The following is a 25,529-nucleotide window of genomic DNA, read 5'->3' as shown; positions in this document are numbered from 1 at the left end:
AGAGACTTATCCAAATAGACTCATGGCTGTAATTGCTGCCAAAGGTGCCTCTACCAAATATTGACTCAAGGGGGTGAATACTTATGCAAATATGTGCTGTTTGTATTTGTAATTAATTTAGAACAATTTGTATATGTTATTTTTCACTTTGACATTATGGACTTGTTTTGTGTTGATCAGTGGCAAAAACTCCTAATCCATTTTGATTCCATGTTGTAACACAATAAAATGTGGAAAAGTCCAAGGGGGGTGAATACTTTTGAGAGACACTGTAATTCATATCTGCTATATAAAAATAAGTTATTTACTACTCAATATTAGTGTCTGGTTACATTTCAACCAAATCACATGCCTGTAGTACCCCTGTGGCTGTTATAATATCTCCAATATGAAATTACTTCATCTGTAGCTATACTTAATCTCAGAAGCACTGTCAGATTTATTCAATTAAATAATTTAATTAAATGTAGACACAGTGCCCTGACAGACCATCAGAGAATTATGATCGCATACATATGTAGGTCAATTGAAAGATAATATGCCTTTCATAGAAAATAATCACGTGACGCTTGTCTGCACCTCTTCATTCAGACACTTCTATACAGGATATCTGTGTTATGCATGGAGGACAGAATACAAATTTAAGCTCATGCCATATAACGCTACATAAACCAGCAAATAATGATTTACTATGAAGGGCACATTGTTAGCTATCAACTTTGACATTCAGAGATTTCAGTAAATTTTAAAAAAAGCCCTCTTAATCACATAGCCTTTGTTTACCTACCACTGAGACTGGGCTTTTTTTGTTCGTTTTTCCCAGGAAAAGCTAATAGGGAGGTGCTCAAAGGAATCACCACAGAAGCAGCAGGAAGGGGGGGGGGACGGACGGACGGACGGACGGACGGACAAGAGTCTGTGATGTAGGAATTATTGCTTCATATAAATGTTCTAACATATAAGATAAGTTTGTGATCTTGCTGCAACCCAGAAAATAGACACTAATAAATGGAGGACATCACAGTACTGTAGTTATTCTTTTACATAACAGGTAAAACATATTGAAAAAAAAAAAATAATAAATTAAAAACAACTGAATTAGGATTATTAGTTTTCTTAGATCAAGCTCCAAATCTGATTTGCAACACAAATTATGCAGCAGTAAAATAAATTGTAGTAACAAATCGCGCTGCAGTCAGCATGCCAGACGGAGAGCTGTACACCAAAAAGACTTTGCTAACTATGGGATAGTCATATTTACTATCCAACTCACTTATTTTCTTGACCATATATTCATATATTAAATATGTACTGCTGACTCCATTCATAGTGGAAAATAAAATGTCCCTCGTGAAGACTATTGTTACCTCCAGGGTGCAATGCAAGCAGCCCTCGGCTTCAGTCATTATAGCCCAGTCTGCAACAATAGTCTTCCCCTAGGGCAATAATTTTCCACTACAGCCATCCTCTCCAGTTCATATTTACTATTTTGTGTTAAAAGTAGCTTATTTTCTGTTTGTTCACAACACAGTTCAAGTCTTTACAACTTGCATAAACCTGTTGTTTCAAATACACAAAAGAAAAAACACGAACTAACATATAATACAAGTCTACAATGCAGACACAGGTACCCAGAGAAGCTACTTTAATTTACAAAAAAAAAACACTATGTAAAACATAGAAAGAAAATCCCTTTTACAATAAAAAGCAATTACATTTTGTAAACAATAATAAAAAAAATATATAATACTGTTACACATCTTACACCGGTTTTAATTCCATAATGCATTCAGAATACAAGGGATATACTGTTTGTAGGAGGATGACGAGGCACTTTATCTATACAAGCTTAAAGGACTATTAAATGAACGATCTGCAAGTTTGTCCTGAAACATTGGCTATTGTTCAGTAATGTACGTGCTAGCAGATAAAGGATTTGCGTTACACTGGGGTAAAAAAAAAAAAAAAAAAAAAAAAAACTCAAATGGCTTAACAGGCTCAGAACAAAAAACTGTTTTAGTATGTTCATCACAGACATACCACAATTAACAGTGGCAAATCTAATTTAAAAAACTGCAGCAGGCTCAAAATGAATTTATGTATCAATCTTTAAAAAAAACTGACTATACTGCTCCAACTTCAACAGAAGTAATTTCTTGGGGTAAAAAACAAACAAACAAAAAAAAAACTGTCAAAGGAGATCCTGTGTAATTATTGGTCAGGATTAGCTAAGCATATGTGCTGCATTACGTTCTCCTACTGTTGGTGTACCAGTTTATTGCCTCCCATTCATGAATACATACATTAGTTTTGCTTTTACCATTCACCATATCTACCCAATAATCAATTAATTGTGTAACAAAACTTCAAAAGACATCAATATGCAAAAATTTTTTTTTTTTTTTTTTTTTTTAAGGATATAGAAAAGTACACCTTAATTTCAAGACCCTATATTTGTAGAACCCTTTTGCACATGGGTTTAAGTTCAAGCACACAAATGGTAATACAATAACAATATTCTTTGCATATGACTTGTTATGTGCTCACTTTGCCCTAAAAGAAGAGATTAAACATTTTGGCATTCTGCACTTTACTATAGTGCAAGATTAATTGCACTACAATATTGTAACAACTTGAGGTAAAAAAAAAAAAAAAAGATAATAAAAAGAACAAAAAAAAAACCATTAGTCATCTCTGAGACATAACTGAAGTAAACCACATACCCTTATTTTTACTCAGAAAAATAGCAAAGCATCAATCTACTAGTTAATGTTTAATTCTGGGGCATCATAAGTACATCTATATTTTAGAAAGGAAGGCATTAAAAAAACAACAAAGAACAAATCCAAAAACATGATACACAGTTGCCTTCTGTTTGACATTTCAAAGGTTGTCTCTCAATTGGCAGCTTTCCCAGATTATTTGGAAATAGAAATGACCCCAAAAAACTAAAACACATTCAATAACTTACACTGTGCTTTCTCTGTCAGCACATCAAAGTGGTTCTTAAGTCAATCCTATGGTAGGTTTAAACACTGTTAAAAATCAAACTAGTAATTAAAAATATGTAAAGATTAGTTTTAAAACACAATTAAAACAAGCATTAGGGGAGTAAGTCATCCCTGTGTACACATTTGTTTTCTAGTTTCTCAGTTATGCACCAAGTTTCTTTTTTTCCCGTAATCTGTCCTCTGGAAAAATTACTATACATGTTTCAAAGGAATAACTCTGAACCATAAGGGGGTCAGTCATGGTGGCCACACTGACCAGATCTTAAAAAAAAAAAAAAAAAAAAAAAAAACTTACGAATAATAGAAGAGGAGACAGTTAATATTTTTAATTGAACTCAACTGTAGTTCCCCCGATTAAAACGCCTAACTCAACATACTAAATATTCCTACACAGTTCTGATATTTTAAAACATTAAAAAAAAAAAAAAAAGAGCTGAATACTGGGTACCAACATGGACTTGTGACCCTGGTCCCAAATGATCACAACAGAGGTGTCTGCCTCTACACATTGGGCTGCAACAGTGAAGGTGTTAATCTTTAGATCTTATTAGCTGTCACAAAGTACAATTGTTTACGTATCTTTGGTAAGCTTTAAGACACTGTAAACATTGTTTTCAAACACTTTCACAAAATGAGGTTGGGGATTAACAGCTAACAATGTACATATGGGGGTCTTGCCAGCATGGTAAGGGTCCTCAATATCCCATATCTCTGGCATGCTACAACCAGGCCTGCAAAGTAAAAGAACACATTTTCAGAAAGGTTGCATCAAGATTTTACAAGTGTTTTTCTGTTTATTTTTGTGACTATAATACTACTTAATGTATACAAAGTTGATGTATTGTGTACAGGGTGTCTGTTATAACATCATATGCAGATTGGGCAGCTCAAACTGTCCCAAATGAATTCTGTTGTAACAAGTATGCCAGGAACATACATCCCCCACCGCGGCTGTAAATTCCAAATTAAAGCTCTGTATAATGACAAAGAGGATGATAATCTTCACTACATCCGCGTCGCAGGGGAATTCATCCCCAGTGGGGGATAACAGATCCTACACACACAATGCTTTTCAAATCACAAAAACAAAAGATTGTATTCTGGAACTGTTAAACAAAAATATATTATCGTTTAATAGTTTTTAAAAATAATTTAAATTTATTAATTTTTTTCTTTTAAACTTGAACATCGCCTTATGCACGGGATGGCATCTATACGCAGGAAAAGATGTACTGGAATTCTTAACTGTTTATTTCTCATAAGTGGTTCATTAATACAAAACTAATGATTTCCATTACATGAGAGTAGATGTTGAACTTCATGCTGTTTTGAACTCGGCTCTCGCCAAGATAAGCGCCAACTAAGACGTAGCTTTGCAGTAAACTAATGTGATCTATCTGTATCTCCATCCATTTGCGTTGTTTTCCATTTGATGATGCAGATATCCTTCTTTCTGGGGTTAATTGTTGAAGTGTAATGCTGGCTCCAGGGATAAGCTCATTTTGCCACCCCAGCGCATCAGCACACACAACGGCTGCGATGCTGGCTCCGGGGATCAACCCAGTGCGGTCTCCCTAGTGCATCAGCATGACAACCGAGCTAAGTAGGGTACATCTCTGCGGTCTTCAAGTGGGCACCTTCCATCCTCAGTGTTTCGTTGTCTAGCCCACGACACTTCAAGGGAGGGCTCAAAAGTGATTCTGGCGTCCCAGCATCACCCCCCTTCATCCCCCCAAGTTCTTCACTGTGCGACGCAACTTTTGGTCACTGAACCCAACATCTCTGAGAAACCGGGTTGTAGAGTGTGCCACAAATCCTCGACAAACCACCTCCACTGGGTAAACTCGGACTCTCCATCCTCGCTGTTCCGCTTCAGCACCTAGTTGAGCATACCAAAGTTTCTTCCTCTCATACGCATCATCCACAGCATCTTCCCATGGCACTGTTAACTCTACCAGATGAACAGGGCGTGCTGATCCAGACCACAAGACAATGTCTGGTCGAAGGTTACTGGTAGCAAATCTCAGGTGGAAAAATAAGCCGTTGACCAACATCTGCCAGCATCTTCCAGCTGTCCTGAGCGAGGCTTGGTTTTAACACCTTTTAACTGTGGTTGCTCTCCTGGACGGAGGAATATTGTCTTTTGTGTGTAAAGCTTTGATGGAACTGGTGGCAACTTATTGGTCAAGTTACGCTTGTCTTCCAATGCTAAGGCCAAACATCGCAGCACCTGGTCATGGCGCCAAGTAAACCGTCCTTGGCTAAGACCCACCTTAAATCCGGTCAAAATGTGCCTTAACGTTGAAGGTGATGAACACAAAGGACATGAGGGATCCTCACCCACCCAGAGGTTTAGGTTCTATGGGAGAACATCATATGCTGATCTGATGAGGAGACTGATCCTGCTCTGTTAGATTGTCCATAGGTATTGCCAACCGATCTTGCGTTGTTCCACACTCTCCCATCTCATCCATTCTCCCGGCTTGGCCTGGAAAACAGCCTTTACACACCTGATTCTCTCCTCCTGCTTTTGCACCTCATTGACTACCAGCTTCCTCCGTTGAGCCGGGGTGGCCTTGTGCCATGTAGGAGGAGCGGAACCGAGACCAAAACCTCCTTTTCCATGCTGAACTTGCCCCATAATATATCCGATTTAAGGGCAGCCTTAGCTTCTTCCACAGCTTTCTCTGACGTCCATTTTCTTCCAGTTTTCCACACAGGTGCTGCCTCCCTTACGCATTTGTCGCGTGAATCTACTAATGTAATTTCCAGTCAGACTTTGGCGCACTTAAACTTCTCCGTTAGAGCAGAGATTGGTAGCTGCAGAATTCCTTTACCATAAAGTCCCACTCTGCTGAGGCAGCGTGGAACTCCCAACCATTTCCTGACATATGAACTGATTAAAGCTTCCAGCTTCTCAACTGTTGTCAAGAACACCTCGTACACAGTCAGTGGCCACAGCAGTCTTAGCAGCAGACCAAACTGATAGCAACAGAGTTTCAGTTTGCCTGGTAAAGCGCTGCTGTCTATGCTCTTCAACCCTTCCACTGCTTGTTGTCTAACTTCTTCCACACAAACTGTGTCCTTTAGTTCCCCGTCCTACAATCTCCCTAGACTTTTCACTGTTGGTATTGCTGATTGGTATTGCTGCTGGTATTAATGAGCTATAAGAATTGAACTTATGCTAAAGAATATGCTTAGTGAACCAGTTCTCTAGATATATAAAACAGATTTACAACTCCACTACATTCCCAACACCAGGGGAAACGCATCCCCTGTGTGGGATAAGAAGATCATTAAAAAGATAAATAAATAAAAATAACAAGCAAACAGGAATGTATTTGCAGGGTAGCTGTAGGTTACCTGGTCCGTCTTGTACACCAAGAATCTTCTAAAACAAAATAATCCACTTGAAGTTTCATTAAATTCCATTTGACTTCCTCTGCTGTTTTGCGGCTGTACATAGAATACACCAATTTTGTTCTTGCTCTGAAGAAGTACAGAAGATCAAAAACGCGAACCAGTTACACATCTTCTTACTTAAGCAACAATAAACACATTCTCATGTCGCACTACAGTAACATAAAAAACGAACAGTTTTTCAGATACTACCCAAATTAAATAAGAGTCTATAAAAGTCTATGAAAGTTATTGAGTTTACCACTTAGATTTTGACAGACAGACAGAAAGGATCAATTCATATTTTTAATGAACTAACCTCAGCCCAGCATCTTCATAATGTGGATGGTTCACAACAGGTCTCTCTGCTGACAACTTAACACTTGCCATTGTTGGCATGGCACCTGCAAAAACATCATCTGCAAAAAAATAAATAAAATAAATGTAAACGAAAGGTTTCGGTAGGTTTACATACCTTTGTCAAGGGAAAGTGTATTTGATAACGAACAGTGGAGGTATTTATATGCTTTTGATACCACGGTAACCACACTCACTTATTTGTATCTAAATCTAACATTTGTGATGTAATTTACTACATAGTTAATGACGTAATGACCTTCTATTCCTTTCTACTTAAACCTTCAGACACCATGGTACTGTGTATGTATCCATTTATTTTCCTTTATTTGTATGTATTGCACATTGTCATTTTACTTCTAAAAACTACAAATTGTAGGTCATTCATGTTATGTAAATGTTTTGTTTGAATTTACATATAAGAAGAATTGTCAGACTGATGTGTAAATGTATACAACACCACCAGTTACTTTAAATGCCCGATATGCAAGTTTTCAATGCCTCGCTCCATTACTGATAGCAAAATTAAATCGTAATTAGCACGGAACGACAACCTTGAATTAAAAACACACAAGTGACACAATGACAGGCTTGTCGTTGATTTAAATGGTTCCGCCTCCGCTTTGGGGAGGTTAAATGTCTTCACACAAGGGGTGGTCAATATGACTTAATCAAGCACGCACTACAGTTCAAGGGCTATGCATGCGCATACTGGGCCAAAGCCAACTCAGGTCAGTGCTCAAGTCTAATCTGATCCACTCGAAGCCAGCTGAGGTCCAAGTTGCAAGAGCAAACACCATGTGTAGCAGTGTCTGGTTGATGGCCATTCCATTGTAAGCATTTACCTGATTTGGTGTTGGCTTTGATCCACTCTAAAAGCTCCTCCTGTGGGATGTTACTGAACTCTCCCATGATGCTCCACTGATTCCTCAGGTTAGCAAGCCCTTGAACAGACATGACCACTATGATCACCAACACCATCCCATGGTGATTGTATTGCCATTTTATCCACCAAAACAGCTGGAACAAAACAAGTGACAAGCTACGTCAGACAGTATGGGCAGAAGAGACAAAGATTAGGATAATCAGGATTACAATGACTAACACAAATAACTCTTTTTTTGTTTAATGTAACTACTGTATTGAAATGGATCAGGTTTCATCAATTGTCCGACAGGTTTGTTTTATTTCTAGAAAATGTATAACATTTAGGGTACTGCTGCACTTGGGTGATCAAGCACATAACTTGCCCATTATTGTGCTATGGCACAGATTGGTCTGACTGTTGGTACAAATAACATGATGAACATAAATACAGTCGGCGCCGTGTAAAATCGGGAATTCTGCTTAAATGGGATACAACTCTGGGTGACGGTTCTGCCCAATGCTATTTATGTTTAATTGGGACATCACTTCGTTTAATTGGGATACAGTATTTTCAAATGATGAACGAAGATGTGTGCAGTCAGTGCAGAGAGTACGTGGTTACACTGTGACTTGTGTAAACCACGCTGAACTCTTGAAGGAGGAGCCGCCTGTGGTTTCTCAGGCTGCTATTGCAAAGACAGTTTGGCATGTCAACATTGCAGGTGCAATTAATTTTGTTTATGAATAAAAAACAAACAAAAAAAAACACTTGTATTCTAAATAGTGTATTACATTTAAATCAATGTGATGTGATTTAATTATTTTTCTTTTCATTAAGAATAAAAGTGTGACCAAGATCCTCTCAACTGCCTCTCATTTAATTGGGACAGCCGCTTACTCTGGATATTTTCTCTTTTTCCGAGGCGTCCCGATGAAGCGGCACAGACTGTAAAACCAAACAGAATAGATCTGAAAACTGAATTACCCCAGGTTGAGGATAACATAGGTAATCAAATTCCCTGTCTGTGGACGTTGTTCAGGGCTATGAAAGTTGCATCATATTGTTATCAACTTTTTATGCTTCTTGGTATTTCTCATGAATTCAAACGGGGGGTGGGGGGGGGAAACAATAAAATAAGAACTTGACATTAATTTCAGAATTTCTTACCTGCCTTGAACATATCAATGATGCCATAATGCACATATGAGGAGTAAGAAAAAGCTTTAATCTCATGATTAGGACTGCAAGCACTGTAAAAGCTATTAACTGCAAAACATGGTAAACCATCTGGAAAAAGGAAACACAAGACTGTTATTAATTAAAATGGCCATGCTTAGGATCCTCATTAAAAATGATACCAATAATTCTGTAGTCAAAGCAAAACCATCTCACTTTTAAGTCGCTGGATCTAAGATATAATTTAATACATGAATAGTAGCCTATTACTAATCAGTCTCAAGTCACCTGCATCAAAAGGCTACGTGTCTGGGCTACTTTATTTAGTAAAACAGATATGACAACATTATGCCAAAGTAGTATATTTAAAAAAAAAAAAAAAAATGTAATCCGTACCTCTCCATTTGCAAAATATGCTGTCCTGAAATGGAAGGAATCATTACAATCTATTAATAAACAACTTCACAGAGTTCCATAAAAAACCTTGACTACTACCTTCACAACACACTTAAATTACCCCAACCTACATACAGTTTTTTCTGTTCTTGACGTTTTATATCAGACCAGAGCATTTCACAACATGAAATGTCCAGCTGAACTAGACACATTCATGTGGGTGGACTTTCTGTAACTTGACCACTATAAACATCACATTCATAATTTCATAGCATTACTTAAATTTGCAAATGGCTTTGTAAAACCACTTAACAAGCTGTCACAACATTTTCACAATAGCATCAAATAGTAAAGCAAAATCACTTCTTGCAATACAGAAGAGCTTACTTTTGGGAAACTGTGTGTTCACTGCCCTCTCCTTTCTTTTCACTCATTCTTAACATTCCCCAGACTTCTGTTACAGTCTGTAAAAAAAATAAATGAAAAAAAAAAAAATTATATATATATCAGTGATTGTGTAGCTAAGAAAGTGCACCACATTTAGGAAACAGAAAATTGCATAATAATTTAAAAACTTGATGGTAAATGTCTACTGTTTACTGCTGAACTGTTTAGGGAGCATAGATGTAATATAAAATAATTATTGTTTCATGAATTTGTAACATAACACAGTCGTTAATAGATAAAATGGTAGCTGTATCAGTCAAGAGATGACAGACAAAGAGAACATGCGATACCTTTTATTGGACTAACTAACCAATAATTGATCACAAATTTCCAAGACCTCAAGGCCTTTTTTTCATGTAAAAGAACAGACCTTTGAGGTCTTGAAAGCTTGGGATACAAGCCTTACAACAAATATATTTTCTAATCTACAGAGTAAAAATAATTTAGGTCTGCTTCTCAAAAGTAAGAGAGCCTCACCTTTTGTATAATTACCACAGACACGCAGAGAATAATAGGCAGAAGCAGCGTTTTTAAATATTTCACAGGAGTCTGAAATCAAACAGAAGAATGGTTTACTGTAAAACTTGAGAAAGAAATTACCTTCCAAAATGACCGACATTCAGGGTATTAAATTATAGACTAATACATTTCTCTAAAAAATATTTACCTCTTTTTCAATGAAGTCAAATTCAGCAGCACAGGTGTACATCAGTGTATCAAAATCTTTATAACTTGTAAACTTCGATTTTATTAAATTGCTTATGTGGGCCTAGGTTTTAAAAAAAAAAAGAAAAGTTAATATTAAAACAAATATGTCATTCTCCCACTTGGCCCGAGTGGGAGTATAGTTCAGGAATAATAATAATAAATCTATAAAAAGAACATTTCATGTGCTATGCAACTTACATCATCACTAACTCCAAGAATGACTGAAGTCAAAAATTTTAAGAAAACTGTAGATATTAACCAGCCAACACCTTGAGCAACCTGTGAATAAAGATACAAATAATTAGAATACAGCACATGAAAGGATTTTTTAAAAATTATAAAATAGACAACACAAAATAGCTTTGTTGTTTAAGGTTTGTGTGCCATCACTTACACATGTCAAAACAGCTGTTTTGCAGAATTGTGAAATTTGTGTTCTATTTTCAATGATTCCCTGAAAAAAGAAAGAATGAATAAAAGGTTTTATTACAAATAACCACATTGACAGAGGTGGTTTATACTAAATGTTAAACATGGATCACTCTTTGTTATTCAAGTATACAGGTAAATTAATAATAAAACTATTGTATCCCGAGTTGTTTTTCTTTACCATATGCGACAATGACAATTATTTTTATTCTCCATAATCTATTAGGAGTTATATTCAATTTTCTAAACGACTGAGTCAGGATCATCTCTCATGTACACACACATTATATATATATATATATATATATATATATATATATATATATATATATATATATATATATATATATATATATATACACATACACACACACACACATATATACACATACATACATATATACACACACTTACCCAAATTGTTACAAGCGACGACGCATAAAAGGATGTTAACAGCATGGCATTTCCAAACATCAAAACAAAGCAAACTAACAGGGAAATCTGAAAGAGAAACATTACGATAAGAATGTAGTTATTGCGTTGCAGCAAACAAAAACAATGCCTTTTGCGAAAGGGTGACCAGATTTCCTGAAAGCCTGACGAAACACAGCCGTACAAAAGATCACGTTGCTGCTACAGAAGCACAAGCAATGCAGCCATGTACAGATTGCGTGCCTCAGCAATACGTTTCGCAAAGAAAGGGATGCCACGTTATCAGCTATGTGATCTGCCTTTTATCTTGCAAAGAACAGACTGAATTCAGCCTTTGGGCATCTACCGGTAATTATGTTCTAGCACCCAATACACCAATAAAACATGTTGGTTACTAACGGTACCTCCAGACCACCACCAGCATACAGTATGAAGTCCCAATTGTCATTTTAAACTAAACTTAACTGCCAGTTAACAAACAGAGTCTACCTATTTCCAAACATGTAAACACAACATGATCAAAGCCCTGTCCACATTCTTTTTCTTAACAAATAAAAGAGCACACATTACAATAAATCTAAGTCTACACAGTACCAATTGGTAACTCGCCATGTTACTTGCCACTGATTATCATTAAAATAAAAGTTGATACTTATGTTGCTGCAGCAAATTCTCTTTTAAACCTCTTTTACAGCATGGTTATAAATAACATTTGTTCTCTGTGTGCACTTATTAGAACTACTCCTCCTGGAACTGTACCTGGACTGATGTTTACAATAGTGTACTTCTTTTTTTTTAAATCTACAGAACACAGTTAAAGAATAGGAAAAAAAAAAAAATCTCTCTTTATTGATGTACATGTGAGATGAAGTAAATTTTCTTGATTAAATCACAACTGAATTTCTCCAGTGATGAAGTTTACAGAAAGGATTAGTGACAACACAAATATAAAACCCAGAGAAAATCCTGATTTGGAGTCATACACATTAGCCTGATACACTTACTCCCCTTTACACACACACACAATATATAATGAAAAAAAAAAAAAATACTACCATGTGGACATATAAGAGTGACCGTAGCTTTACATAGCCCAGATAACCCACAATATGTGCAGCAAATAAGGACGCAATCTGAAAATACAAATAACATGATTAATTGAAGCAGAGGTCAAGAAATACACAAGTAAAGGCTTGACTACTTTTACAATTGTTAAAAAGAGCACATCAAATTAAAAAAAATGTAGAGCACTAATTAGTTATTTTTTCTACAAGATCATTTTATTAATTGTTGTGTTTTAAAACAGTCACAGTCATAGTACACGTTTGCAATGTCTCTTACCTGAGTAAGTAAAACAAACTGGGCAAACTGCCAAGGAAGCATGAAAAAGACATTAGAAACACCGAGGGCAACAAAGGCAACTTTTCCTGGTCTTGGACTCCTGAAAAAAGAAGAAAAAAAATTACAGTTCAGAGAGTTTAAATCTAAAGAAAATATTGTGTTAGGATAACCCCCATACATTTGTAATAGAACTTCACATATGGTTACATTACCTGAGGATGTATGTTAAAAGCAGCATCTGAAGCACAAGGAACGGGTAAGAGAAACTCTCTCGCAAGGGAGGAGTCCACATGACTCGGGTACTCTAAGTAAAGAGAAAAATAAATGATATACGAGAGTGAATGTCAAGCATATCAATATTTTGGAGACACAGCATGGTTCACTATGCAGTAACCACTTTTCTCATACAATTAAGGATAGCCCTAATAATACACGCATTTTGTGGTCAGGTTTTCATTAACTGTGCTGTGCAGTAAAAGTTATTACTACACGAATGCAGATTATAATATTACAACATTAACATGTTATCACATATTGTGATGAAAAAGTCATGACAAAAAGGAAACATCCTGACTTTCATTCCTTTTAGAAGAACTCCAACTCCCAGAAACCAACTGCTTTGATTCTCATTCTCAGTAACTCAGAGAAAACATCACCAGTCCAGAAAATGTAATAAAATGCATCAGTTTATTTACCCCCCCCCCCCCACACATATTTTCTTCCTCTTTATAAAACTTTTGCTAAAATTCCATTAAGAGTCTGAAACTACTTCAGTTTCATTTGTTCTGTTTATTTTGATTGCTAGACCAGAACAAATACACCTACCAATCTCAGTGTTGAGGCTGATTTAGATCTGCTAGACAGTTGCATGACTGAAGTATTAAGCAGCCTTAAAATGTATCTTGCAGGTCAAACACACAGATACATTTCTGTACAGATTTCTTCATAAATCAGTTTTTATGTGGTTAAAAAATATTAATAAACAAGGAAGATATGATGGATTTTGTGTGGTGTATGGCCACACCCACTCAAAAATCGTGCTGGTCGGAATAAAACCGGAAGTTACGTATGAAGAGGTAAACACACATGGTGACTGCCGCTGAAAACATTGAAGATGAAGTCAAAGTCCCAATTAATTTTAGGGAACATGTGCCACAACCCTACATTTCTGAACCACCAGCGAGGCAGTGGGATCCCACTGATCAACAGAAGCAGCGACTAAATGGAGATCGACAAGAAATAAGAGTTGTGACCTTCCAAAATCCAGACAATGACTGGTCCAAAGTTAGTGGTGGCAATCTCAGGTGGAAAAATAAGCTGTTGACCAACATCTGCCAGCATCTTCCAGTTTTCCTGGGCAAGGCTTGGTTTTAACACCTTTTCTTGGTGGTTGCTCTCCTGGACGGAGGAATATTGTCTTTTGTGTGTAATGCTTTGATGGAACTGGTGGCAACTTATTGGTCAGGTTATGCTTGTCTTCCAATGCTAAGGCCAAACACTGCAGCACCTGGTCATGGCGCCATGTAAACCGTCCTTGGCTAAGACCCACCTTACATCCTGTTAAAATGTGCCTTAATGTTGCAGGTGATGAACACAAAGGACATGAGGTATCCTCGCCCACCCATTTGTCGCGTGAATCTATTAATGTCATTTCCAGTTAGACTTTGCTGCACTTAAAGTCTTCTGTTAGAGCAGAGATTGGTAGCTGTAGTATTCCTTTACCAGAAAGTCCCACTCTGCTGAGGCAGCGTGGAACTCCTAACCATTTCCTGACGTATGAACTGATTAAAGCTTCCAGCTTCTCAACTGTTGTCAAGATAACCTTGTAAACAGTCAGTGGCCACAGCAGTCTTGGCAGTAGACCAAACTGAAAGCACCAGAGTTTCAGTTTGCCTGGTAAAGCGCTGCTGTCTATGCTCTTCAACCCTTCCACTGCTTGTTGTCTAACTTCTTCCACACAAACTGTGTCCTTTAGTTCCCCGTCGTACCATCTCCCTAGACTTTTCACTGGCTTCTCGGACACTGTTGATATTGCCTCACCATTAATGTAGAACCCTTTATCTACTACTTTGCCTTTAATTACAGAGATGTTCCTTGATTTAGTGGGCTTGAATTGCATTCGTGCCCATTCAATGTTATTGGTTAATTTGCCCAATAACCGATTAGTGCAGGCTACGGTTGTAGTCATTGTTGTCATGTCATCCATGTATGCAGGAATTGGTGGTAGTCGCATTCCAGAAGCCAAGCGCTCTCCTCCCACTACCCATTTGATGCCCTAATAATTACTTCCATTGCCATGGTAAAAGCCAGTGGAGAAATGGTACATCCTGCCATTATTCCAACTTCTAGGCATTGCCATGTAGTGCTGAATTCTGAAGTTGAAAAACTAAATTGCAAATCTCCAAAGCAGGCTTTCATTAAATTTGTTATTGTCATCGGTACATTGGAAAAATATGGCACTGAACCATATGCATTAGCCAAATCCATGAATGTCACATGGAGCTCCTTCCTCTCCATTTTTGCTGATTTAATTTGTTGCCAGACTGTAGGTTTCTGTCAAAAATAGTAATGCAACTGAAATACTGTAACTTACTCGTTAGGTAAGCAAGGAAATTAATAAACAGACAACCCACACAGTGCACAAAATGATTTCCTCCAAGTGGGCGTTCAATAGCAGTTATTTTGTCTCCACCTGTGTTGTTTTAGGCGACAAATTTTTCAGCAGCAGAATAATTGCAATTGCATCATAACTTCTTTCTAATCCCTTTGATACTTGACCCCTTTTCAATCCACTGTTTTTCCACATGATCACTGCAGCTAGTTTTATCAATTTTCATTACTGTATACTGTACTCAATACGCACTTTCACAATAGCCTTGACAAGGCGAGTTGTTTTTTTCAAATCTTATTTTCATTACAAATTTTTTTTAAAAAGCCTTGCCTTATATTTGGGCTAATACACAGATATAAACACACAGTCAAACCTGTATTAAGAGACCACTCAAGGGACAGTCTAATAGCGGCCTCTCAAAAGAGGGCCCATAACTTATGAATGTTCTACTTGTCTCTGACATGCTTTCTGGTAATTATGTATGTCTTATATACACTGTAAAAGCCAGAAGATGTAATATGAACAAAAGGAAGTAAGTAATTTAATAACATTCATTTAGATAATGCATTTATAAAACAAATTATTTTGTGAAAGTAGTGAATGCTTGCCTGTCTCAGGTCACACAACATGTTTTAAATCCTTTGCAAATTTCAATGCCTGTGTCTGCCTTGTGTTGATTCATTGCATCCTCAAACCAACGCCAGCAGAAGCACGAGATCTTCTTTGATCACCACGCACATTGTTTTCATACTCTTAAAGTATGGCTTGAACATTTCGGTATTTTACTTAATGGTTTGCCTTTAAGTTTTAAGCCGCTGCATCCCAATTATGAGAACATGCTATGAAATTAGCAGGAAAGAACAACACAACACGAAATGGACACATTTGGAAGCTACCTAGTTCCCAGGCAAGAGTGAGAACAAAATTAAAAGAGACGATTTTTTCAGCAGTTTTTTCTGGCACTTACTGTATTTACAAGTTTAATAATTTTAGTTCTGTCATCTAGGGAGGACCTTTTGTTTCTCCATATTTTCTCTCATCCTTTACAAGAGAGCACTGTTGTTTTACCGATTACAGATAAAAGGTAAAACAGTTACTGTATTCCTTAGAATTCAGGACATACCACTTAAAACAATATTTTTGTAATATCAATAGCCCTGTGTAAGGGTGCTTAATACAGGTTTGAGACGGTTGCTGGGTAAGGAAATTGTGGTCGCTGGTCACGTTAGACAGGTTTGACTGTAATAGTGTCTGTGTTCATGGTGGTTTCCTATAAAATCTCAATTATATTTATTTAAAAAAAAAAAAAAAAAAAAACATTTGACGTGCACTGACAGTACCGCATCTGACTTCAACCTGACTCTCTGCTTGCTTCAAAATCCCATGCTATATTCAAGAAAGTCACCCTGATGATAGTCACTGTCGAGAAAGTGCGCGCCACAAACAGAATTCTTTTGGTGAACAGATTTCGCAGTGAAGTCCTCTCTTTTGACTTGTACAAACCGCACCCTGGAGTGAAATACGGCACTCTTTTTCCCTGGAATGGCATGCACCCAATGCCCTGACATGCTGGAGTTCGTGCAACTGCCGCACACGCACAAATTCACCATATTATTACTACTATTATTTATTTTTTCCCCTCACAAGACTGCAGGCCAGACATACAAGCCGAAAACTGTTTCCCTTTTGATAGGTCACGCACAACGTTGTACAAAAAGTTTGTGTTTTTGGTAGGCGTGGTCTGTGATCCACATTAATCACATTTTAGTGGCTTAATTTATTTATTTATTTTTTTTTAATAATGCTGCTATTTGCAAAACACTGCTGCATCCATTTCAGTCAAAAAATAAATAAATAAACAAACAAACAAAAAACCCTGCAAGATACACTAAGATGTTAACAGGATAACAAAAAATAAAAACCAAAACAAAAGTAAATCAGAAATGTAAACAAGGTTATATGCATCAAGGGGGGGGAACAAAAAAAATGTAATAAAAAAAAACACACTTAAAAAGACTTACCTCACCATGATTATAAAAGAAGCACAACACTGTGACCAAGCCACCAAGTCTGCTTCCGCTGGTAGGAAACACAAGGAAAATATATACTAATGTTTATTTGGACAAAATGTTTGAACATTTTACAGAATTACTGCTCTTGAGTTCTGTCTTGAATGCAAAGAAATGAAATCCCAATGCAGTGACATCATTGTGTGATGTCAGTGTTCTACTTTCAGAGGCACACCATAATTTAGAGACATCATTGCTAGGTACTACTGTATAACATTTTCAGAGCCTACTGCGGATGTCTGACTGGAAGAGCAATATTCTGGAAACAACTTGGATGATTTTATTTGTAGATATTAGATGGTAACCTACTACTTCTACCTGTAAAATGGTTAGCAGTTCTACTTGGTATTCAATATCTTCAAAATTAAAATAGTAAAAAAAAAAGGGAGACAAGTAACACTAACTTGCTACAAAATTCAGAACTTAAAAAGACCCCTTGATAATACTGCACTACCACCTTCTATTCAATCTGATGTCCATGCCAAAAAAACAAACACAAAATGAAGACACCAGCATTTTCTTACCTTAAATATGTCCCATAGATAAAAAACAAACCCAGCATCAACCCATTTAGTATAAACACGAATGTGACATAAAAGTAAGCTGGGTCTCCCAAACCTAATGAATACAAAAAAAAAAAATTAGCAGAAATTATAATGTCTTTACAATTACATCTGATTTATAGCAGAGATGCTTAAAGCAAAGCATCTATCCTTTTGGGGATAATACAACCATAATACCACAACTCCGTGTATTGTGTAAGGTATCAGCTAATTTTACGGTTTGTCTATTTTGACATACTTTGCATCACTTTTTAGTATTATGCTTGTTAAAAATATTACATATTGAGACAGAATAGGGCTAATCAGAAATGAGGACATGATTTTAACTGTCACTTTGCATAGTTAGCTTTAATGTTCCCAAACCCAAGCATGTCATAGTTTCCTTTGTTAATCACTTGCTTATTTTTAATAGTGTCTAACTTTAGCTTCACTCTGCGACATGCGTTGTAGTCATGTGACCATGTGATGATGCATTGAAAAGAACAAAATAAATTTCAGTAATCTTTTTTTTTTTTTTTTTTTTTTGCACAGTATTTCAACAAAAAACATTTTTTTTGGGAAACTGGTCAACCGGTCTGTTTGGGGACATCAACATGTTTACTTCAGGTTTGGAAGATACACATTGCAAAAACCAGGTTAAACATGAAGTCCCTGTTGCTTCCTGAAATCTAATGACTTCAGGTGTTGTCGTTCAAAAGCACTAACGATTTACTGTAAATGCAATCAGACCATGTGACCTACAGCAAAGGTACTTTGATGCAGCAGTTTATATGTAGTGCTGTAAAATATACTGTATATGCTCGATATAGCACCTAGTTTCAACTGTCCGTCCTTATTCATATTATCACCCAGTTTTACTGGCAAAAGGATAATAAGCACCCACACCCTCCAAACTGCCCCCTACCCACACATTTAAATCTGACATCTGAAAGAGCAAGGAGCGACCCATCTCTCTGGTCTTCAGTCGGGTAATTTTCCAACAAATTATGTTAAGATTTACTGCTGACGAGTTAAACTTTTTGATTTTGGTATTTTTAGAACACATATGATTGAATTCGGTTGGTCCTTCATTTAAATGCACAACAACTAACATATCTATTCAGTTATGTCAAGCATGAGAACTGTTACAATTTAAGCTAATAAAAGAAAATAAAACACTGGTTAGCAGTCCTTTAAATTGACTGTTGTTTAGAAGTCCCAAAAGCCTAACCTAAAACAAATAAAACTGCAGCATGTTTACTTACCTTCACAGCTTTCAACCGGTTTTAATCCATCTCCCCTGTTGACCGACCAGCACATTTTGGTTGCAATACCTAAGACTCCCATTATTGCAGTGTAAATCCTGTACCAGCTGGCTAGGACCACCTGTAGGAAGAGAGAACAAAGAAAGCTGGCAGAGGAGGCTTTCCTCTTTATCTTTCACACTTGTTTAAATACAAGTTTATAAAAGGCAAGATAAATTTCAATAGAAACAAACTCTGTTGCACTCTAACAAACAAAGTGTTTGCCAGGGGCATACGTCGGAGTCAGGCGGAACTACCGAAAAACAGGATGTGATGTTCTCTTTAGCCAAATTTGCTAGAAAAAGTCTACAGTAACAAATCCTAGCAATAAATAATTATTTACTGGCCTAGCATTGTCTGCAAATGTAAGATTCCACAAAACAGAATACAGTGGAAAGCTAAGGGTTACTGGCCAGCCAGACTCAAGATTCACAGAGCTGTTTTTCTTTGCAGAAATCTTGTTTTCCTATGTGGGCATGCAACAATACTACTGGGATTAATGAACAAAAACTGTCACTTCAAAATGCCATGATATGTTTTTACTTGGTTCTTAGTTATGTTACTCGGCTATTCAGCCTCTTAGCATTTCTGCAGCAGCTGTGAATTTAGCTGAAAGTTTAATTAGAGTCATGTTAGGCTATAATACTTCAATCTGGTTGGATCCACTTACTCCATACTACAGCAATGACTAGCGCTGTATTTTTTTTTCCTTGTAAAAATTTTTTTATTTCCCAGTCTAAACATAATATTTATTAAAAGCAGAAAACAATAACATTGTCATTTAAAATTGATCATTTTCTCTAGTTATTATACAACAAATGTTCCTAAATATGCAAATGCTTATCTGAAAAACAGTAGCCTACATGCTAAATTTTAACATATTTTGATTGTTATTTCCACCTTTTAAAGACTTATTTTCACCATCAGTGAATTAACAAAATAAAAACATAAACGTAAAAACAACAACAGATACATGAAATGTCCCATTATTGTACTAGATAGAGATCTTTAGCTAAGAAATGTCACATCTCTGATGCAGTTACTGTCTTTTTTGTTAGACATTTTAAAGAAATCGTACAACTCTATGCAGTGTGGTCAATCATTTACCGGAAACAAACTATACTGGCTACCAGTATCCTAAATGCAGTGTAATAGGTAGGTTGTGTGTCAATAAGGAAAAAGTTTGTTGTACTGAATTTATTTGTAAGTGATAAAAAATATGCATACTTACACTATTCTTTTAGCCTTAGCAATGACCCACACGGCAACACACAGTTAGAATGTCAAACTACAACTCCTGAGATACAAGCTACTGCAAAAAGTACTTACCTCAGGGTACAGATTGAACCTCTTCAGAGTGTTAATAACAAGAGGGTACTCTGTTAACCTGTCATTCATCACCATATGTAATCCACTAAAAAATGAGGGAGCTTCAATGATTGTCTTGAAATATGAATAGTAAAGCCCCTAGGGGAAAAAAAAAAAAAAAGCATAGTTCAAGTCAGCAACATCCCCCCCATCCCCCCCCACCCCCAAAATAAAGGGGGTAGTTTTTTTTTTTTTTTTTTTTTTTTTATTATTTATTACAAAAGTGGTTCAAATTGATATAAATTTGTCAAAGGGATATTCAGAAAAGATAATAGGAGGCACTTCCTTTTTTTTTTTTTTAAAAAAACACACTGGGATCCTTCAAGAGGATGAGATTCTGGGATCAATAAGCTACTAACAACCAAATGAGGAAGATGGGCCAAACGGCCTCCTCTCATTTGTAAACTTTCTTATGTTTTCTTAAATCAACACTGACAAATGAGCTCTTCACATGCTACAGATTTCCATGCAAAGTTTACTAAAACACAAGCAAGGCAATCGATTGTAAAAACACAGCCGAACCAAGCACAATTGTAGAAAGTTCTATAGCTTATAAAATGGCCACTGTGATACCCAAGAATGTGAGCTAATGAAAGCATACACACATTTTTGGATTAAGTATATATGTACAGACTGGTGGCTTCACAATACTCCCCATAGCCCAGGCTATTCATATCTTGAGTGGCAATGGATAATGACCCTAAGTTTTGAGGAGACCCAACAGATAAACTTTACAGCTTCCCATGGTCAGTCTGTTCAATATCCTTCTGTTGCACACTGTTTGGTTTTGCTATGCCTACTTAAGAACATAAGAAAGTTTACAAACGAGAGGAGGCCATTTGGCCCATCTTGTTCGTTTGGTTGTTAATAGCTTATTGATCCCAAAATCCCATCAAGCAGCTTCTTGAAGGATCCCAGGGTGTCAGCTTCAACAACATTACTGGGGAGTTGATTCCAGACCCTCACAATTCTCTGTGTAAAAAAGTGCCTCCTATTTTCTGTTCTGAATGCCCCTTTGTCTAATCTCCATTTGTGACCCCTGGTCCTTGTTTCTTTTTTCAGGCTGAAAAAGTCCCTTGGATCGACACTGTCAATGCCTTTTAGAATTTTGAATGCTTGAATTAGGTCGCCACGTAGTCTTCTTTGTTCAAGACTGAACAGATTCAATTCTTTTAGCCTGTCTGCATATGACATGCCTTTTAAGCCCGGAATAATTCTGGTCGCTCTTCTTTGCACTCTTTCTAGAGCAGCAATATCTTTTTTATAGCGAGGTGACCAGAACTGCACACAATATTCAAGATGCGGTCTTACTAGTGCATTGTACAGTTTTAACATTACTTCCCTTGATTTAAATTCAACACTTTTCACAATGTATCCGAGCATCTTGTTAGCCTTTTTTTTTACAGCTTCCCCACATTGTCTAGATGAAGACATTTCTGAGTCAACAAAAACTCCCAGGTCTTTTTCATAGATTCCTTCTCCAATTTCAGTATCTCCCATATGATATTTATAATGTACATTTTTATTTCCTCCGTGCAGTAACTTACACTTTTCTCTATTAAATGTAATATGCCATGTGTCTGCCCAGTTCTGAATCTTGGTTTTAGCTCCCTTAACAATGTTCATTTCTATTTCTCTCTTGGCCTTTCTAACTTCCTTTTTGACTTGCGTTTGCAGTTCTGTGTACTCTTTCTGCATACCTTCTTTTTGGTCCCTTTTTAATGGTCTGTAAAGTTCCTTTTTCGCTGAATTTTTTTTTTTTTAATTGATCTATTAAACCATTTTGGTAATTTAGTTTTACATTTAGATTTGTCTACTTTAGGGATGTAATTGTTTTGCGCCTCTAGTACTACATTTTTGAAGAACAACCATCTTTCTGTGGGTGTTTTCTCTATTTTACTCCAATCTACTTCTGTTAGTCTCTGTTTCATATCTTCATAGTTTGCTTTTCTAAAATTGTAAACCTTAGCTTTAGTCATTACTTTTGGGGTTTTAAAAAACACTTCTGTTCTATAAAGAGCTCAATGTCTGACAAAAATAGCATTTTTATACAAACAATTTCAATATTTGCCTTAAGCAGAAATACAGCTTTGTGAACAAAATGTAGAACACAAATCAGCCAAACAATGACAAGTTTAGAAAAAAAAAAATGAATTTGTGCAAAAACCTTATGAAAAAAAAGGGGGTCACTTTGCTTACCATTTCTGTACGAAAAGCCATCTCCTTTTCCAGGCTTGAAAGGTGAGAAAAATGTCTGTCATTTTCAAAAAGATTAGAAATATGGTACCTTGGAAATAAAAATCAAAAAAATTAAAGTTTGGAAAACAGGTAAAATGATGGACAATTCATCACGGTCTACCCCTCTAAAAAAGTAGACCACCATAACCTAGGCCAGTGGTTTTTGTTCCAACCAAGCTCGCAATTACATAATTGAACCCTTACTTGAACTAATAATTTGCCTAATCTGAGCTTTTTAAATAGAGTCGCTTATAAAAAGTTTAAGAATTTATGCTCATTATACAATTTTATATCTAAAGTGAAATCTCCATGTTTAAAATAATTAAAAAGCTCAGATCAGGCAAATTATTAGTTCAATTAAGGGTTCAATTATGTAATTGAGTGCTTGGTTGGTACAAAAACAACATTTCTTCCAAATTCCAAATAAAAATATTGTCATTTAGAGCATTTATTTGCAGAAAATGACAACTGGTCAAAATAACAAAAAAGATGCAGTGCTGTCAGACCTCGAATAATACAAAGAAAATAAGTTCAGATTCATTTTTAAACACAATACTAATGTTTTAACTGAGGAAGAGTTCAGAAATCAATATTTGGTGGAATAATCCTGATTTTCAAGCACAGCTTTCATGCGTCTTGGCATGCTCTCCACCAGTCTTTCACATTGATGTTGGGTGACTTTATGCCACTCCTGGCGCAAAAATTCAAGTAGCTCGGCTTTGTTTGATGGCTTGTGACCATCCATCTTCCTCCTGATCACATTTCAGAGGTTTTCAATGGGGTTCAGGTCTGGAGATTGGGCTGGCCATGACAGGGTCTTGATCTGGTGGTCCTCCATCCACACCTTGATTGACCTGGCTGTGTGGCATGGAGCATTGTCCTGCTGGAAAAACCAATCCTCAGAGTTGGGGAACATTGTCAGAGCAGAAGGAAGCAAGTTTTCTTCCAGGACAACCTCGTACTTGGCTTGATTCATGCGCCCTTCACAAAGACAAATCTGCCCGATTACAGCCTTGCTGAAGCACCCCCAGATGAGTCCAATTTTCAGCTTTGCCCAACACCTGGTCGTCTAATGGTTAGACGGAGACCTGGAGAGGCCTACAAGTCACAGTGTCTTGCACCCACTGTGAAATGTGGTGGAGGATTGGTGATGATTTGGGGGTGCTTCACCAGGGCTGGAATCGGGCAGCTTTGGCATGGAATCAAGCCAAGTACAAGGTTGTCCTGGAAGAAAACTCGCTTCCTTCTGCTCTGACAATGTTCCCCAACTCTTTGCATTATTCGAGGTCTGACAACACTGCATCTTTTTTGTTATTTTGACCAGTTATCATTTTCTCCAAATAAATGCTCTAAATGACAATATTTTTATTTGGAATTTGGGAGAAATGTTGTCAGTAGTTTATAGAATAAAACAAAAATGTTCATTTTACCCAAACACATACCTATAAATAGTAAAACCAGAGAAACTGATAATTTTGCAGTGGTCTCTTAATTTTTTTCCAGAGCTGTGTGTGTGTGTGTGTGTGTGTGTGTGTGTGTGTGTGTGTGTGTGTGTGTGTATATATATATATATATATATATATATATATATATATATATATATATATATATTATGAGTTATGAGCAGTAACATTGTAGCAAACAATGTTACTCCTGGAACCTTGCAATGCGCGGGGAAAGCTCTGACAGCGGTTATTAGACAAAGCACCTGGTTATTCTTGAGATTTACTGGTAAATGTCATTAGTAAAGCGTTATCATGTTTATTTTATAAAGACAAACGGTCGTTAGCCAAATCCACGTTTACTCTATTTAACGGTAAGGTCCGATGTAAGCGCTATCATAACACATAACGTTATTACTCACCAATGTAAAATTCCAACCACAGCGGCTGAAACAAGAAAAATGTAAATGTTTAAAGATTACAAAATGTTCAATCACAAAAGTCCTGACTCTGTAGCTTTGTGTAACTGTATACACTAACATTTAATCTGAGGATAGTGAATTAGTTTCACGAATTGAACTATTTAGCAAAAGCATGAAAAAAAAAAGTACTATTGTAATTTCCAATATTAATTGCCGCAAAGGTTTTTTTTTTTTTTTTTTTTTTTTTTAAAGTTTTGTATTTTCTACACTCGTACAATTCTCTGAAAAGATTTGCTGACACAAAATAGGTCATAATTCTAATTTATTTTCTCTATGGCAACGAATGTTGTTTCAAACGATCAAGAAAATATACCCACACTCTACTACATGTTGTTTTCTGTCACACGTTATGTTACTAGAAATGAGTGTCTAACAATTCGCTCTTTTGTTTGCCTAAACTAAGCACAACTGCAAGGATTACCGTTATGTACATTACCTATAATCAGAGTGGTTGCTATTTTAATGACAGCACTCGGACTCGGCCCCAGCTTGCTCTTGATGCTCGCTGCAAATTTGCTGTTTTGCATCAAGTTGATGGTGGGGGGTTGTTTGTTGTCCCTGACTCCTCTTTTTGACGTTAGTCTGTTGCTAGCTGCGCTTGGACTTCTAGGCTTGTCTGCAGAGCTGTCGTGCGGCTGGGTGTGTTCTCTGTAGGCTTGCCGTCTAGTTTTTACCGCCATGTTTTCATACCCCAAATCCGGGAAGCAGTGGGAGCAAAAAAAAAAAAAACTATTCGTGTCTGTAAAGTTCTTGTACGAGAAGGCAGCTCCTGCCTGATTCAGCGTTGACTTCAGTTCCCACACAATGTCTTTACTGCTTCACTTCCGCCGGATTTGGAATGAAACTACATGCCTCCATGCACGTTACTGCTAACCATGGAAACCTGTTTGTTACGTTTAAAGACGCAGT

The 25,529-nt window shown here is 36.7% G+C and overlaps 1 protein-coding gene across 2 annotated transcripts; it reads right to left on the bottom strand.

The window, feature by feature from the left end:
• Positions 1-1,630: 1,630 nt before the first annotated feature.
• On the bottom strand, positions 1,631-25,442 carry LOC121314727 (probable C-mannosyltransferase DPY19L1). 2 transcript variants are annotated; one of them, XM_041248317.1, is made up of 23 exons: positions 25,057-25,442; positions 24,561-24,585; positions 22,658-22,745; positions 20,420-20,557; positions 19,052-19,172; positions 17,769-17,862; positions 17,197-17,254; positions 12,777-12,868; positions 12,565-12,664; positions 12,279-12,356; positions 11,206-11,292; positions 10,757-10,816; positions 10,561-10,641; positions 10,322-10,423; positions 10,132-10,203; positions 9,595-9,671; positions 9,208-9,232; positions 8,803-8,922; positions 8,533-8,580; positions 7,613-7,787; positions 6,730-6,829; positions 6,375-6,500; positions 1,631-3,742 (listed from the first exon to the last, which is right to left on the bottom strand). In XM_041248317.1, the coding sequence occupies exons 1-23, from the start codon at positions 25,298-25,300 to the stop codon at positions 3,583-3,585; spliced, it is 2,271 nt and encodes a 756-aa protein (XP_041104251.1). In that variant the 5' UTR covers positions 25,301-25,442; the 3' UTR covers positions 1,631-3,582. The 2 variants fall into 2 exon arrangements, with proteins under 2 accessions (XP_041104251.1, XP_041104252.1); XM_041248318.1 differs by lacking the exon at positions 8,533-8,580.
• Positions 25,443-25,529: the final 87 nt, after the last annotated feature.

The sequence above is a fragment of the Polyodon spathula genome, chromosome 4 (genome assembly GCF_017654505.1).
Source record: "Polyodon spathula isolate WHYD16114869_AA chromosome 4, ASM1765450v1, whole genome shotgun sequence".
Classification (NCBI taxonomy): Eukaryota; Metazoa; Chordata; class Actinopteri; order Acipenseriformes; family Polyodontidae; genus Polyodon; species Polyodon spathula.
This window is presented reverse-complemented; position numbering and strand designations above follow the sequence as displayed.

Bases quoted from the DNA above. Each gene is read 5' to 3' on its own strand.
- LOC121314727 (XM_041248317.1), bottom strand. From the start codon at position 25,300: ATGGCGGTAAAAACTAGACGGCAAGCCTACAGAGAACACACCCAGCCG. The intron at 22,746-24,560 runs GTGAGTAATAAC...TTTATTTCCAAG, and splicing joins GTGGTTGGAATTTTACATTG to GTACCATATTTCTAATCTTT. The intron at 6,501-6,729 runs GTTAGTTCATTA...GTACTTCTTCAG, and splicing joins TATGAAGATGCTGGGCTGAG to AGCAAGAACAAAATTGGTGT.